The 13,300-nt window shown below is 35.2% G+C and overlaps 2 protein-coding genes across 6 annotated transcripts in view; one reads left to right on the top strand and one right to left on the bottom strand.

Moving 5' to 3' along the window:
- The window catches only part of LOC130612638 (outer dense fiber protein 2-like), a 34,860-nt gene extending 26,069 nt beyond the window's left edge, over window positions 1-8,791 (top strand). For all 3 annotated transcript variants that reach the window (XM_057433984.1, XM_057433983.1, XM_057433982.1), the window contains exons 7-21: window positions 241-332; window positions 416-545; window positions 1,176-1,307; window positions 1,579-1,653; window positions 1,757-1,828; window positions 2,348-2,896; window positions 3,945-4,004; window positions 4,191-4,379; window positions 4,547-4,606; window positions 5,870-5,968; window positions 6,584-6,684; window positions 7,180-7,261; window positions 7,428-7,541; window positions 7,700-7,792; window positions 8,154-8,791. In XM_057433984.1, coding sequence (XP_057289967.1) covers window positions 241-332; window positions 416-545; window positions 1,176-1,307; window positions 1,579-1,653; window positions 1,757-1,828; window positions 2,348-2,896; window positions 3,945-4,004; window positions 4,191-4,379; window positions 4,547-4,606; window positions 5,870-5,968; window positions 6,584-6,684; window positions 7,180-7,261; window positions 7,428-7,541; window positions 7,700-7,792; window positions 8,154-8,309 — 2,004 coding nt within the window. In that variant the 3' untranslated portion in view covers window positions 8,310-8,791. The remainder of the gene's footprint in view (window positions 1-240; window positions 333-415; window positions 546-1,175; window positions 1,308-1,578; window positions 1,654-1,756; window positions 1,829-2,347; window positions 2,897-3,944; window positions 4,005-4,190; window positions 4,380-4,546; window positions 4,607-5,869; window positions 5,969-6,583; window positions 6,685-7,179; window positions 7,262-7,427; window positions 7,542-7,699; window positions 7,793-8,153) is intronic.
- The window catches only part of LOC130612636 (protocadherin Fat 3-like), a 46,840-nt gene continuing 42,198 nt past the window's right edge, over window positions 8,659-13,300 (bottom strand). For all 3 annotated transcript variants that reach the window (XM_057433980.1, XM_057433979.1, XM_057433981.1), the window contains 8 exons: window positions 12,475-12,754; window positions 12,315-12,379; window positions 12,028-12,172; window positions 10,547-10,759; window positions 10,194-10,250; window positions 9,395-9,450; window positions 9,033-9,116; window positions 8,659-8,906 (listed from right to left, as the gene is read on the bottom strand). In XM_057433980.1, coding sequence (XP_057289963.1) covers window positions 8,800-8,906; window positions 9,033-9,116; window positions 9,395-9,450; window positions 10,194-10,250; window positions 10,547-10,759; window positions 12,028-12,172; window positions 12,315-12,379; window positions 12,475-12,754 — 1,007 coding nt within the window. In that variant the 3' untranslated portion in view covers window positions 8,659-8,799. The remainder of the gene's footprint in view (window positions 8,907-9,032; window positions 9,117-9,394; window positions 9,451-10,193; window positions 10,251-10,546; window positions 10,760-12,027; window positions 12,173-12,314; window positions 12,380-12,474; window positions 12,755-13,300) is intronic.

Below are 13,300 nucleotides of genomic sequence, written 5' to 3' on the forward strand. Positions count from 1 at the left end.
CATTTTCATGTGTTTATTCATTTATTTATTTTTAATCTTAAAACAAGCGTTTACAATTCTTAACAATCACATTTCAGCGAGAGTAGCCAAACAAAAAAGTGATGACAGTAAAACAATTTCTCAAGAAGTTCATTTCGCAAAATAATTAGTGTGTTGTCACGTGGCACTGTCAAACAACACGACGTTTACATGACGATCTTGTTATTTGTCATTAATCAATTAGTTTATTTCACTTTTTAGGCTTTTCAGAATGATTTAAAAGCGTCGAAACGTGAATACTCAACTCTTCGACGATCGTTTGAAATAGTGAATAGAGAGGCCGAACGATTCAGGTTTGTACGAAGTTAAGTTATGAATGCAAAGCTGGGCGGTGGACGTTGACACGTGATTTAGGATTGAGATGTATTGTTTTTAGAACCGAAGCGGAGCATTTGGGGACGGAAAAAGAAACGTTACTAAATAAGTTACTGCAAGTTGACCAAGAGGGACGAGAAGCGTCGAAAGAAGTAGCGAAGTTACGAGATGCGTGCAGAAAACTAAAACAGGTGAAAATGATGCTAAATTCTTTTTACAGGTGTGTAAACAGACAGCACTCAAAATGAGAGGACTCGCATTTAATGAACTCGACTCTTTTGAGATCTTCTTGTTGTGTTGAAAATTTTATTCTTTTTGATTAATAAACTAATTCCGTGGAAAATTCCACCGAATTTCCCACGTGGCAACAAAGTTGATAAAATATATTGCATTTGCTATTTCGTGTGTCCGTAACACGTCTTTTTTTCACGGGTAGACGGCATAGGGTATTAATAAAGAGACTAGTCGATAGCTTGTGCATAAATCCACGTGTTCGACCATCCTTTTAGATCGCATTTCGTGTTTCCGTAACACAATTTTTTTCTCGAGCACAAAAAGACACGCAATATAGAGATCCGCAGTGAATGAATCCGTCTGTCGAATTTAAATAAATTTTTGCTGATCGTCGGCGGGTATGATCCTAACCTAATACAGCGTGAAAATGACATAAGTAAATAGTGAACAGGACATACGAAGTGTTTGTGGAGGTTTGTATTTAAAACATATTCTTCGATTCTGATACAATCGTCTGCGATCCTTGAGCCCGCCCGTTTGTGTCATTTTCACGTTTTTGGCGTTATTTATTTATTTATTCGTTGCAGGATAACCGTTTTACTTCATCAGATGTCGACGCATTGACACAGCAAAAAGATAAGCTTCTCGATAAGTTAGAAGAATTCGAAGGGAGCAATAAACGGTTGCGTCGCTTGCTTCGAGAAGCACAAAAACATCAAGTATGTGAAAAGTCTATTACCCTCATCATCTTCCAAATTTTTCCAGGTTGGCAAAACTGACCTAAATTTGTACCGAGGTTGAACACGGAATTTTTGTGTCAGAACACAGAAAAATGATACCTTGGACAACGCACTTAGTAGCCGTACGGAACGCCCATTATAAATTGCCAGTTGCTCAAAATGAAATTAGTTTTTAGCATCATTTTTCCTTACTTGTTGACAAAGTATTCGTTCTTTTTTGTATTTGTCTGTTAAACCTTTTTATGAACAGGAGTCGAATCAACAGATGTCAGATAAATGTGAGATATTGATGAGAAAACTGACGGAAGCGGAAGCCAAAATACAGGTATAAAGAAGGGTTTTGTTGATTTTTTTCAACCATTTTTGATTATTTCTCTTTGTCGCTCCAAACATTTCCTCTCAAATTTATTCAGTAGTGTTTTTCTTAGGACCAATCGGCACAACTGGTTGATCAAGACAAACAGATCGATACGCTCATCGCACAACTAGAAGCTGAGAAAGTAAGGCAAGTTTCATTAGACGGAGCCATATAAAACTTCGATAGGGTTTCTATAGAATCCGAATCATAGAACTTTTTTTGTCCTGAATAGGTCGGAAAAGAAAGAAAAGTGATTATAGCAAGGTTCGCTTAACTTGAATGGCCACGGGTATTGTACAATTGTAAATGAAAAAATTGTTTCTTTTAATTCTATGCCGCATTTTAGCCAAAAGTTTCTACAATTCGAATCTCATCTCTAATTCAAATTTGAATTTTCCCCATGAGATTCGAGTTTCGTTATCATTCAATTTTTATTATTTCTTAAACATAGTGATTTGTCTCGTTTAAAAAATGATAACCTTGAATATAATATGAACACTGAAAGAACAAACACATGAAAATAATATCTTCAATATTTAATCTATATGTTGAAATTTAGAATTCCTTGGTCTCTTTGAGTCAAATAAACGAGGCACGCTGTTTCTTTTTGAATTTAGTCACTTGATTGAGCTGCTACGTATTATTTTCGTGTTTATTGTAGCATCAAGCTAAAACCTTTGACGAACTACACAAAACAATGGAGGCTACTCAAGCGCACTTAAAAAATGAAATCAGAACTAAAGAAGCAGAAAATAATCGATTGTCGGTGCAATGTCGAAAGCTCGAAGAATCCAGTAACGTTCAGTCGTTAGAAGTGGAACATTTTCAGGGACTGCTTGCAGCGACACGCGATAAATCCATGAAAGACAAGGATGCGTTAAAGAAAGCCACACGAATACAACGCGAACGTGCGCAGAAACAAGAAGATGTCAACGAAGACATGCAGAAACAAATTTCCGCGTTACTGTCGCAACTCGAAAGCTCGAAAGTGTCGTTACAAAACTTAACTGAGGCGCACCTTAAATTGAAACAGGATAGCGAGTTCATAGAAGAAGAATCAAAACAGTTGCGAAAGAATGTCATGGAAATAGGGAATATAATGGAGCTCTCAGGAAAACACATGAAGGCCGGACCAGCTCACGTAACAGAGAAACTTGTACCTAAGATACGAATATTAAAATCTATAAAAACGGAAAATGAGGGTTTAAAGGTTTGTTTAGCTGTTTTTATTAGCTTGATTGCAGGACACACTGCACTATTTGTTTAGCTGTTTTTATTAGCTTGATTGCAGGACACACTGCTCTATCAGCAAAACATCAGGGATTTTGACAAATTTTTTTTTACGTCAGTATAATGTCGGGCAGTATTTAGCTATTTTCATTTTTTAAATATTAACAAAATTTAAATTTTAGCTTTCTGCCGACTAATTTCCTTTTTTTTTTCTTCCAACAAAACAACACAGACAGTGACAAGTATATAAATCAGTCAATTTCGATGATTATTTATTCTTTTTCTTTTATTAAACATTTTCTCTGCTTTACTTCTCAACTTCTGCTTCATTCTTTTCTCCTCCTTTACCTCTGCTACGCTCACTTGAAACGTTATTGAAACTTTTTTTAGCGATAAGGTATTGCAAAAAGTATCGCTAATTATGCGAAATTATGACGTCATCATTTAGCTCCAGGACTTGTAATTGTTGTTATCAAACATAATTATAACAACTAAAATGAAACTTGTAAAACATCCAATACGCCAAGCTGAATGGCTAAAAACATATACAGCCTTTTATGCCTTAGTTCATGCATAGTGGAACTTTAGTAGATAATATTTAGAACCTATCAAGATTTTTTCAAAAATATATACAAGTTTTTGTGTGTTCTATCATCATGCTTGGGTAATCCAAGGTTCCAATAAATGTCTGTACAAGCCCAAAATAGCTGAAACAATGAAGCGAATGTCAGGGAACTAAGTCAAAAAATGTCAAGGCTATTAGGAAAATAAAGAGTTGATTTTAAGTGTGTACCATGGTATGTTAGAACTTCATAGCTACACTTCACATTGATATTGTTTGCGTGTTTGTTTATGTGGCGATGAAATGATCAGCTAATATAACACCAACATACGATAAACAACTTGGAAAAATTATTTTTGTCTAAGGAAAAACACTTTCGTGCATGAGAATTTTTAAATAATGTTTTATGTGGGAGTCTCTGACAGTACCAAGTTGTAAACAATAACTTGTGTTATTTTTGGTGTAGGAAGAATTAAAAGCACTGGAAGAAAACGCTTACAACTCCGAAAAAACAATCACGACTAAGGTAGGTACTGGTAACTGAATTGCTCCTGTTTCCACCAGTTGATTCTCTGAAAGTATACCTACGCATTAAAATATAAATCTGATCTTAGAATTTCATCAGTAACGGTTAAGAAGGTGTTTCACAAATACCAAGAAAATGTGTGATAGTGTATGAAATTAAGAAAGTTCTCATTTTACTCCTCTTTAGCTTCATGCAGCCGATGTTGAGCTTACACAGTTACGAGCCGCACTCGAGCAATACGAAGGCCTCGCTGCAGACTACAAAATGCAGTTGGAACGATACAGAACGGAAAACGATGATCTTCGTGAAAAACTACAGAAACAAGATCGAGAATTGCAAACGAAAATTCACGAGAGCATGATCGAAGTAAACGAGGTACACTTTGAATACTTGCTATTCTGCGAGAAGTGTAAAATTGCGTTGTTCTTGCTCCTTTTGAACTGCCGTAAATTCTTTGTGTCATTTTTCTACACAAAGTAATGTGAAAAGCTTTGGTGACATTTGAAGCGGAAGGAAACGTCAGGTAATTCTTTTCTTTTTAGGTTCGTAGTACCCTTCAAAGTAAGTTACTTGAATTGGAACCGTACCCTGATCTATTGAAGGTATGCGTCGTGGCACATTTCTTTTTGTTACCGCTTTATTACACTGTTGTTAACTTGAAACCTTATGGAAATGTCTTCGCAAAAATTGTTGTCATTCGATAGTGGAACTTTCATGGGACCGAAAAGAATGCTTCCACTTACCGAATGTTCCACCTATCCGAAGTTTTTTCGAAAAAATTTAATTTCGTTAAAAAAGGCAGTTCTTGGGAAAAAATTAAGAAGCCCTACAAATACAGTTCAAAAGAAGGGAGCAAAATAAGACATATCGAATCCAATTTATGAGTTACTTTTATAAAGTCACTTGAACTATATTGTCTTCGCTTTCGTTTTCTTAAAACGAACCATTTGTAAATTGCTTTATCTGACACTAGTAAAAAACTAGTCGTTAGCCCGTGGAAAAATCCACGGGTTCGCCCGTCGCAGCTAAGCTACCATTTTGCGTGACAGACAGACGGACGGACGGACAGACGTATACGAGCATTATAATATAGAATTATCTAACACTTCATAAGTAGCTGATTTGATTCCTTTTTTATTTTTATTTATTATTATTTTTTTATCGATCACTTAATATATGTTGTTGTTTTTTTCAACCTGATATTGTGTATTTGCGAAACCATATTTCTAGCAGTTGAAATACAGCTTTGACCTTCTTCCTTCTTTTTTAAGGCGTTGTTTTTTATCAAGAAACGTTTAGATAAAATAATTTTTTTCGATGCTTGTACGGACGCCATTTTACCATCAGGAAATTAGCTGTATTGTGTCACCACGCACGTGTAGCTTTAAAAAGTTCGTGATTCGAATGTAAAAAAACGCGTTTAAACGTTGGAATTCCGGAATTTGTTTTGAAAATCCAGAAAAAGTTCCAGTTACGAGGGTGTATTTTGGCTCAAGGGACTACAAAACTGGTTCCAATTAGCGAATGTTCGACTTGTCCCAAAAAATTAGGAGAGTTTGATAAGGCAAACCCAAGGGACCAGAGAACATGGTTCCATTTAGTGAAAATTCCCCTTCTCCGGTGTTCCACATATCGAGCGGCAACTGCATGTTGTTCATGCATGGTTATCTATCTTATAAATAATTGTTCCTTCGTTACGTTTTCATATTCTCACCATACTAATATGTAATTTTTTTATTTGCTGTCTTAAACTTTTGTATTGATGAAATTCTTGGAATGTAGATTCATTCAATGAATTCCGACGGAATGCTTGTCACAGATGTTTTTTCTATATCCACTGACGTCTCGATTACTTGACTTTATAGAGAGCTGAAATTCGTCTGCAGGATGCGCAAGAAAGAGCTTCTTCTGCTGAAAAAAGAGTCAATGAGCATGCGCACTTGTTATCAGAGTTAACCCACAAGGTGTGTATGTAATTGACAGTATGTGTATTTTCATGAATGACGGTGCATTTTTATATTTGAAATACCTTTTCTAAGTGCTTTATTTTTCCCCACAAAAACCTGGTGTTATTATTTACTCTCTAACTATTGACTGTGGCACGAAAATGTTGATTTCAAATACCCAACTGTGGTGTGAAACCTCAACAAAACGCCCCGCAGATAGTTTAAAATTTAATAAACATCCGGGGCGAAGTGACGAGCATGGTGAACGTCGCGAGTACATTAAGGGGAAAAATTTTTACAGAAAGCCTCAAAATTAAATTTGCACTAAAATTTAAAAAGTTTTTTTAACATCGCGCAATATTAAATTCCCGCCAAATTTATTTGCTCACCGTCAATTTTAAGTTGGTAAAAAGTTTTGTGAAAAAGTTCTTTATTTTTTATTTGAGGACGACTGATTTTTTTACCTCCGTCTATGGTTTTTTGTGTGAAAAACTATTGCTTTTTCTTGACTTTAAAAAGAAAAAATATCTTTTATGTTTTCTTTTCAAAGCAAGCTTTCGTCGTCCGTCAAATATTCTTCCCGTCAAATTACTTCTTTTAAGTTTATTTTTACACCACTTTTCTAACATGCAGGTTGAAGTGCAGAGCGAACAGCTTGACCACCTTCGTGAAAAATATCGAAATAAAAACGACGAAAATAAATTGCTCGACCATCAGTTACAAGCGTTTGAGAAGTATTTATTTTTATTTTTTAATAATCTTTTATTCGATAGATCAGTGTTGTTTTGTCTCCTTTGGTGATCAATACCAGATGTGATTGAAGAGAATTTTATATAAAAGTTTGTATTGCACTCAGACACTTTAGTGGAAGAAAGGGGTAATGTATGATTTGCTGATATTGCGTAGCCTCGGAATATAGGGCGGGTGAGTGGGTGGGTGGATATACTCATCGTAGGGAAGATAAGTATCGACACGTTTAGAGATAGAACTAGTTTGATATTCAGCAAGAAGGTCGTGTTGAATTTAAGACTTGTGTCTAGTGTTGTACGCACGATTGTCTCGCGTCAGATGTGCAATGTTACCATAATCGCATAACGCGCTGTTGTAAAGATCTATCTGTACAACAGGTATGCGACTGTGGTGCGATTTTGCGAAGTGGTCAGGGAATGGGAACAGTGTTACAGCGTCTTGAGTAGGTTTCTCGCATTTGTCTCTTAATTCTGCTTTAGAAAACTACAAGAAACTGATGGCTCGCATCACGAATTAATTTTATCACTCGGTCGAAAAGATGAAGCGGTTCAAAGTTTGCAAGTAACTACATCATAACTTTGTAATCCCTTCATTACAAAATCAAACTAATTTTTTCTTGTATTATTTAAAAGTGATTCTAGCGTCAGCGTTTTCGCGTTTGATTTTCGAACTTTTGCCATAATAATTTGACATGCTTTTACTTATCGCGGTATCTTAATTTTAAAAGGACCGATTGGACGACCAAAGAGTGGAAAATGAGCGACTTGTTCAACAACTAGAAGTAGCACTTCATGACACAAAGAAGCAAGCTGAATCACAACGTGAGAAGAGTCTGGCCAAGGTAAATTGCATCGTGGTGTGTGGTTGGGACAGTTTTTTGTCATGTCATATTTTGTAGCAGGAGAACATCCTCTCTATTTTCAGAACGAGTAAATGTTTTTGTATTTTAACGTGGTGGTGGAAAGCACATAATTCTATTTTCTTCAAAAATATTTTTAGGAACGCTCTGCCCAAGCAAGAATAATGGATTTAGAAGCTCAGCTCTCGAGATCCACTCAAAATACAGAAATGTTGAAACGCAACAAGGAAGAGGTATACAAATACAGTAAACTCTTAAAGATGAAAAACTTTTTTACATATTATACCAAGCAATTTATAAGTGCCAACCCATCCTGAAGTAATTAGGAAAGAAAAAAGATCCAAAGCAGCAATTGTAAAAAGAATAATAGCTTTTGAGACATATTTTGTTGTAGCACACAAGTCTGAGATTTGATCTCCCGAAATAAACAGAAATTCGCAGTTAAAACTCTGTGTTGCATTTAAAACAAAGCCTTCGCACCTTTAAATATTTATTAAAAAAAATATATTTTTGGTTTTAAAATCTTACTGACGACATCGAAATATGGGATGTGAAGCACAAGTTCTTATACTATATTTAAACTTCTATTTTTAGGCGGAACGAAAATTTAATTCGCGTCTGCAAGACATGCGTGATCGTCTTGAACAAGCCAACAGCACTACACGAAGCATGCAAAACTACGTACAATTTTTAAAGTCGACGTACGCCAATGTCTTTTCCGACGATATTGATGCCGTCCCGGCGTTGTAATTTTGCCGCCTGTTGCTTGGATTTCATTGACAATTTACACGTGGCTGTTGACTGTTGCAAGAATGTAATACGGCGGTTATATTTCCCGCACATATGTAAGTAGTTCGTATATATTACTGTATTTATATTTGTCAAATATATAAGTAGATTTTAAAATATACCCGCGAAAAACACGTAAAAGACAACTATTTTTATACTTTCGCGTAATTACTACAGCTACATTCTGTATTCTATAATTATACTGTTGCAATATTGCAGCGTTCCACGATCTCGAACGTATGCTTTCAATTTTTAATTGCTAGTCACTATTCGTTCGCATGCACTGAGGTGAAATTTTTACACTGGGTATAGTTTGATTTGAAATTAAGAAGGGTGTTTTTAATTGTATATATTTATTTAGTCAAGTGTTTTAATTGTTATAAAATATTTTTTGATGCTAATATTTGTAGTATAATAAAGATGAATGAAGTGTTCAATCTCAATGTCGATTTTATAATTTATTTTCCAAAGAATGCTTCATGATGGAAGCGATGCGACTGCCACCTTCGTAGTCTGTGCCAGGCCCTGTCACTGGGCGTGGTTGAATACTGACAGGTACTAAAGAAATATAAAGTAAAAAAAGGGTCTGGATCTTTTTATCATAGCTTTGAACAATATATAATGATTAAAGTTCATTTTTAATTCGAGCAGGCACTGTGATATGATGAGGAATAATGAACTTACGCGTAGGGTCCAAATCAAAAGTTGATGAACTTTGACCATAATAAGGACTTGTTGGACCAAAGGTGTTCTGCTGTTGTTTTGATGCTAAACAAAAAAACGACAAACCGTTGGAATTAATTGAATAAGAAACTGGCATCCACCTAACTAACACTATCGTTGGGCGTATGAGAGGAAAAATAAATAGATTGCTTGCTTAAACTGCTTATAAAAACAACATAGTCTAATAAAAAATGTGTTTGATTGAGTGTCGTAGTTTTGGAAGGCGATCACTTACTATTTATTTTACTTTACAAGGGTTCTCATTAGTTAGGCTACATAATTTCTTTCGATTTACAGATAGTTCAGATCGTTATGAAACTTACCACGTGATCTGTTTCGATTTTTCCATAGACTTATTAAATTCCTCCCACTTGATTGTCTAAAGAAATACATGTTTTTTTAAGCAAGTGAAAATTTAAAAACAGGCAGGGATATATGCGTATTCGAAAAAAACATAAATGTTGGGATAAGATGAAATGGTATCGTTTTAGCTTTAAAAAAACAGCAAAAAATTAAAGTATAATTACACAAGGCAAGTTGGCATAGTTAATGATGTGTGTATAAGGCATAAGCTAGAACGTTTTTTTTTAATCCTGATATTTAAAGCTTCCGAATAAAATTGTGTACACTTTAGTAAAATTAACCAATGGGTCTGGCCTTAGGTTGCTTTTACCCTCGATTGCTTAGCTGGTAGCTTAGTTATTATTTTTGCAGACATCGTACCGGCATTGTGAACCCGAACCTGACCCTTTCGATCGTGATCGTCAACAGTGAGTTACTTTTAAGAAAAATCTTTGCCACAGTCTGACGGTTGCTAAGTGAGGGAAACTATTTAGAAAATGGACGTAAGGCGTAAACGTTGCAAAACAAGTTTCTTAATTTGGAAAAGGTGCTTATCAAAACATGTATAAAGTTATTCACCCTTATCTAAGTCAATAATAAAAGTTCGAAAATGGACCAACTTCTTAGTCGACCATAGCTACGTAACGAAATCTTGTGTGAGGAAAGTTAGGACCGATGGAAATATAAACCCACAAAGTTTGGACCAATTAACATTCAAATTGTGATACCACAAACTGTAGGAAAATACCAAAGTTAACAAACAAGTCAGAAGATGCTTACCTAGACATGAGAGATTCTGAAGAAGTGGTGATATTATAGATGGGACTGTTGTATCGTCTATAATAAAGTAATGAGGCCAGTTTACAACAAGAAAAGAAATATCAAGTCATTAACAATCTAATCCGACCTTGATACATAGTTGAGTTTTAGGGAGGGGTCAAAAAGCGCGAGTTTACAATGGCTAGACATAAAAACACTCGACCAGTAATCTACATTAACGTGTGGGTAAATCCTTGTACATCTTCTTAGTAGTCATCGAATGAAATATTTCTCGATAGACAAAAAAATGTCAACAAAAAACTTGGCACATAATAAAATTTATCTTTCAATATGCTGGACGAAGACAAACTTACGCAGCACGAGGAATATAATCAGAGTCGGATGTATCGTTCAATGTTCTTCTCTTTTTCGCTCTTGGAACGAAGAAAGGTTCAAAACCAATCGTCGATATGGTGTTGAACGAACCGTCTTTTGACTTCTTATCTAACCTTTCGTTAATTTGCAAGGGAAGTGTGAACGCAGAAGAAGGTGTGTTGTCTTTCTTCTCATAGCAAACGAAACTCCATCTGAATAGGTCAAAAAACTACTCGCAAATCTGCACAAAATAAATTTTCTTAGGATAAAGTTTGAATTCTACCTTTTGTGTTGATTCTTCCAGTGAGCAACGAAAGAATAAAATTGTGACAGGACAGAAAACGCTACATAGGCTGGGGATAGCCGATTGCTTTATGCGTCTCGACACAACAGATGCTGAAGGGTTAAAGAAATATATAAAAACATCGGTGAAAAATTTTTAACACACTGAAGCTTTGACTTGTTTTTCTATGCAAAACAAGTCAAAAGTATTTTCACTACACGACCAATTACCACAGGTCACAAACATTATTGGAAATCGCAAGGTACTGTTATGGAGAAACTAAATCACTTTGACTAAGTATGTAGAAGAAAATCCTAAGTAATGTGTTCAAAAACAATATTTTAACTCTTAAATGGAAATTTGAGTTCAGCATAACCATTACACCGTGCCATCTCTGTGACATCACAACTATGGAATTCTCAAATCACACTAATAGAGTAATCTATCGATCGGTAGGGTTATAATATAGATATAATTGTTATATATGGATAACGTGGTTTTGAAGTAAGTTCGCAACCAGTGGGATGTGAGCGCGAAAATTATAATGCAATCTGCGACAAAGAAGTGCTCTTTTCAAAAAATCTAAGAGGAAGACCATTCTTCTATTCTATAGTTTTTTAATAGTTTTTCCTAAATGAAAATAAACGAAATTATTGAAGCTAAAAAATAACGCGAAAGTGAAAAGCATGTGATAAAAATCAACCCTAACAATAATTAGCGCTTTAGCGCCAGATTCAAAAAGAAAAGCAGCGAATAAGTTAGCTCCTAAAATTTCAATTTATATAGAACTTCTTTTTAGATACATTTAGTAAAAAATAGGTTAAAAAAAGTAAACATTTTCGTATGCTAAGTATTAACCTCGTCCCCCCGTCCTTATATATAAAAAACTAACACTATTACTTTCCTTCCTTTCTAACCCCCCGTTTAATAGCTATGACCTGCATATCCATGCCTATCGTCACGGAGGTGACGTTTTGTGATGATGCTAAATATCTTAAGTTATCTTAGGATATCACTTTTGATGTGTAAAACGCAATTAGCATAGGTGTGTCTTTTTCTTACATTAATAGAGTTATCTACAGATGACTCTATTAATGTCAGAAAAGGATTCCATACACAACATGGAAGGTAAAAAGAATCCTTTCACTTAACAAAAAGGTGTTGCAATACAAACTGAAACAAAAAGATTCTGCATACTTTGGATGTAGAAGTAGAACAGCTAACGCCATCAACGCCATCATAAGTAAAACGCCCAATGTACTCAACCCAAGAATGTAATAGGCGTTGCCAGAATTGTTGTTTGTTGACGGTAGGTTTGTTGTGACTTGAACAATTGCAGCAGCTACAAACAAACAAAACCTTGCAGGAGTGGGAGCAAACAGATACACAAAAACAAACAAACAAATAAACAAAAACGAAAGCTACTGAAATAATAAATTTATGATTTTTTTGATGTATAAACGATGTAGGATATAAAGAATAACCTTCTGTCGAATTTGCAGCGAAAGTGCTTACATCTTTTCCCTCCAATTTGGCAGATAACTGGTACCTAAAGAAAACATTTGTAAGAATTAGCCCCACGCAAAACACATCGTGCGTTGCGCGACCATTATCGCATGAGCTGAGCCAAATATCGCATGTTACCTGTATGTGACTCCAGGTTGCACGGGACCATTGCACGGGATACTTTTGTCTCTTGGCGAAGGACATTCAGTTTGCGTCCCTATTTCAAGATCGAAATTCAGCTCGTTTGTGCTATTCGTAGTCGCTCTCCTCTTTCTCCGTTTTACAGTTGTCGCGTTCTTATTACCCACCTCCACTTTAACTGTGTATGCCAAGTATTTTCTCATGTAGTTTTTGTTGATGTCTTTTTTGTAATTCACATCATACCACGATGCACGGGGGAGAGTACTGTAATACCCATCTGAAAGGCAGATAATAATGTCTTGAAACAAGTTTTATCGCCATTTTGATGGATCTTCAAGTTATTGGGCAAAAACAAAAGATTTTATTCCCCGGTTTTGTTAAAACTGCTAAATTTAAAAGGTTGCTTATAAAAATTCTCAAGAACTTAGAATAAATTTGAATAAAATTTTTAAAATAAAAAACGTTTCTGCCACTGATAGCTCTTCAAAAATGAAACAGGGTTTACTTAAGAGAGAGGACAGTACAATTTTAACTTAAGTTATTAGCTAGGCAAAAATTTTCTTTTGGCACCCTTAATTATGTAGCAGAATTTTAAGAATTTTGATATTGTCTCTGAATAGCTCTTTTGAATTGAGACATTTGCCTTTTTAAAAGCTTTTTTATTGGATATTTATATTTCCATGAATAACTTAACGATTATACTATTATGCATCTGATCGACTACAGAACAATTTTCTGTTCGCGGGGTGGCGGCCATAACATCCGTTGAAACCTTTTTTTAGAGTAATTTCGAAGGGGTGTTTTAAACAGAAAACCCAATAAC

The sequence above is a fragment of the Hydractinia symbiolongicarpus genome, chromosome 10 (genome assembly GCF_029227915.1).
Source record: "Hydractinia symbiolongicarpus strain clone_291-10 chromosome 10, HSymV2.1, whole genome shotgun sequence".
Taxonomy (NCBI): domain Eukaryota; kingdom Metazoa; phylum Cnidaria; class Hydrozoa; order Anthoathecata; family Hydractiniidae; genus Hydractinia; species Hydractinia symbiolongicarpus.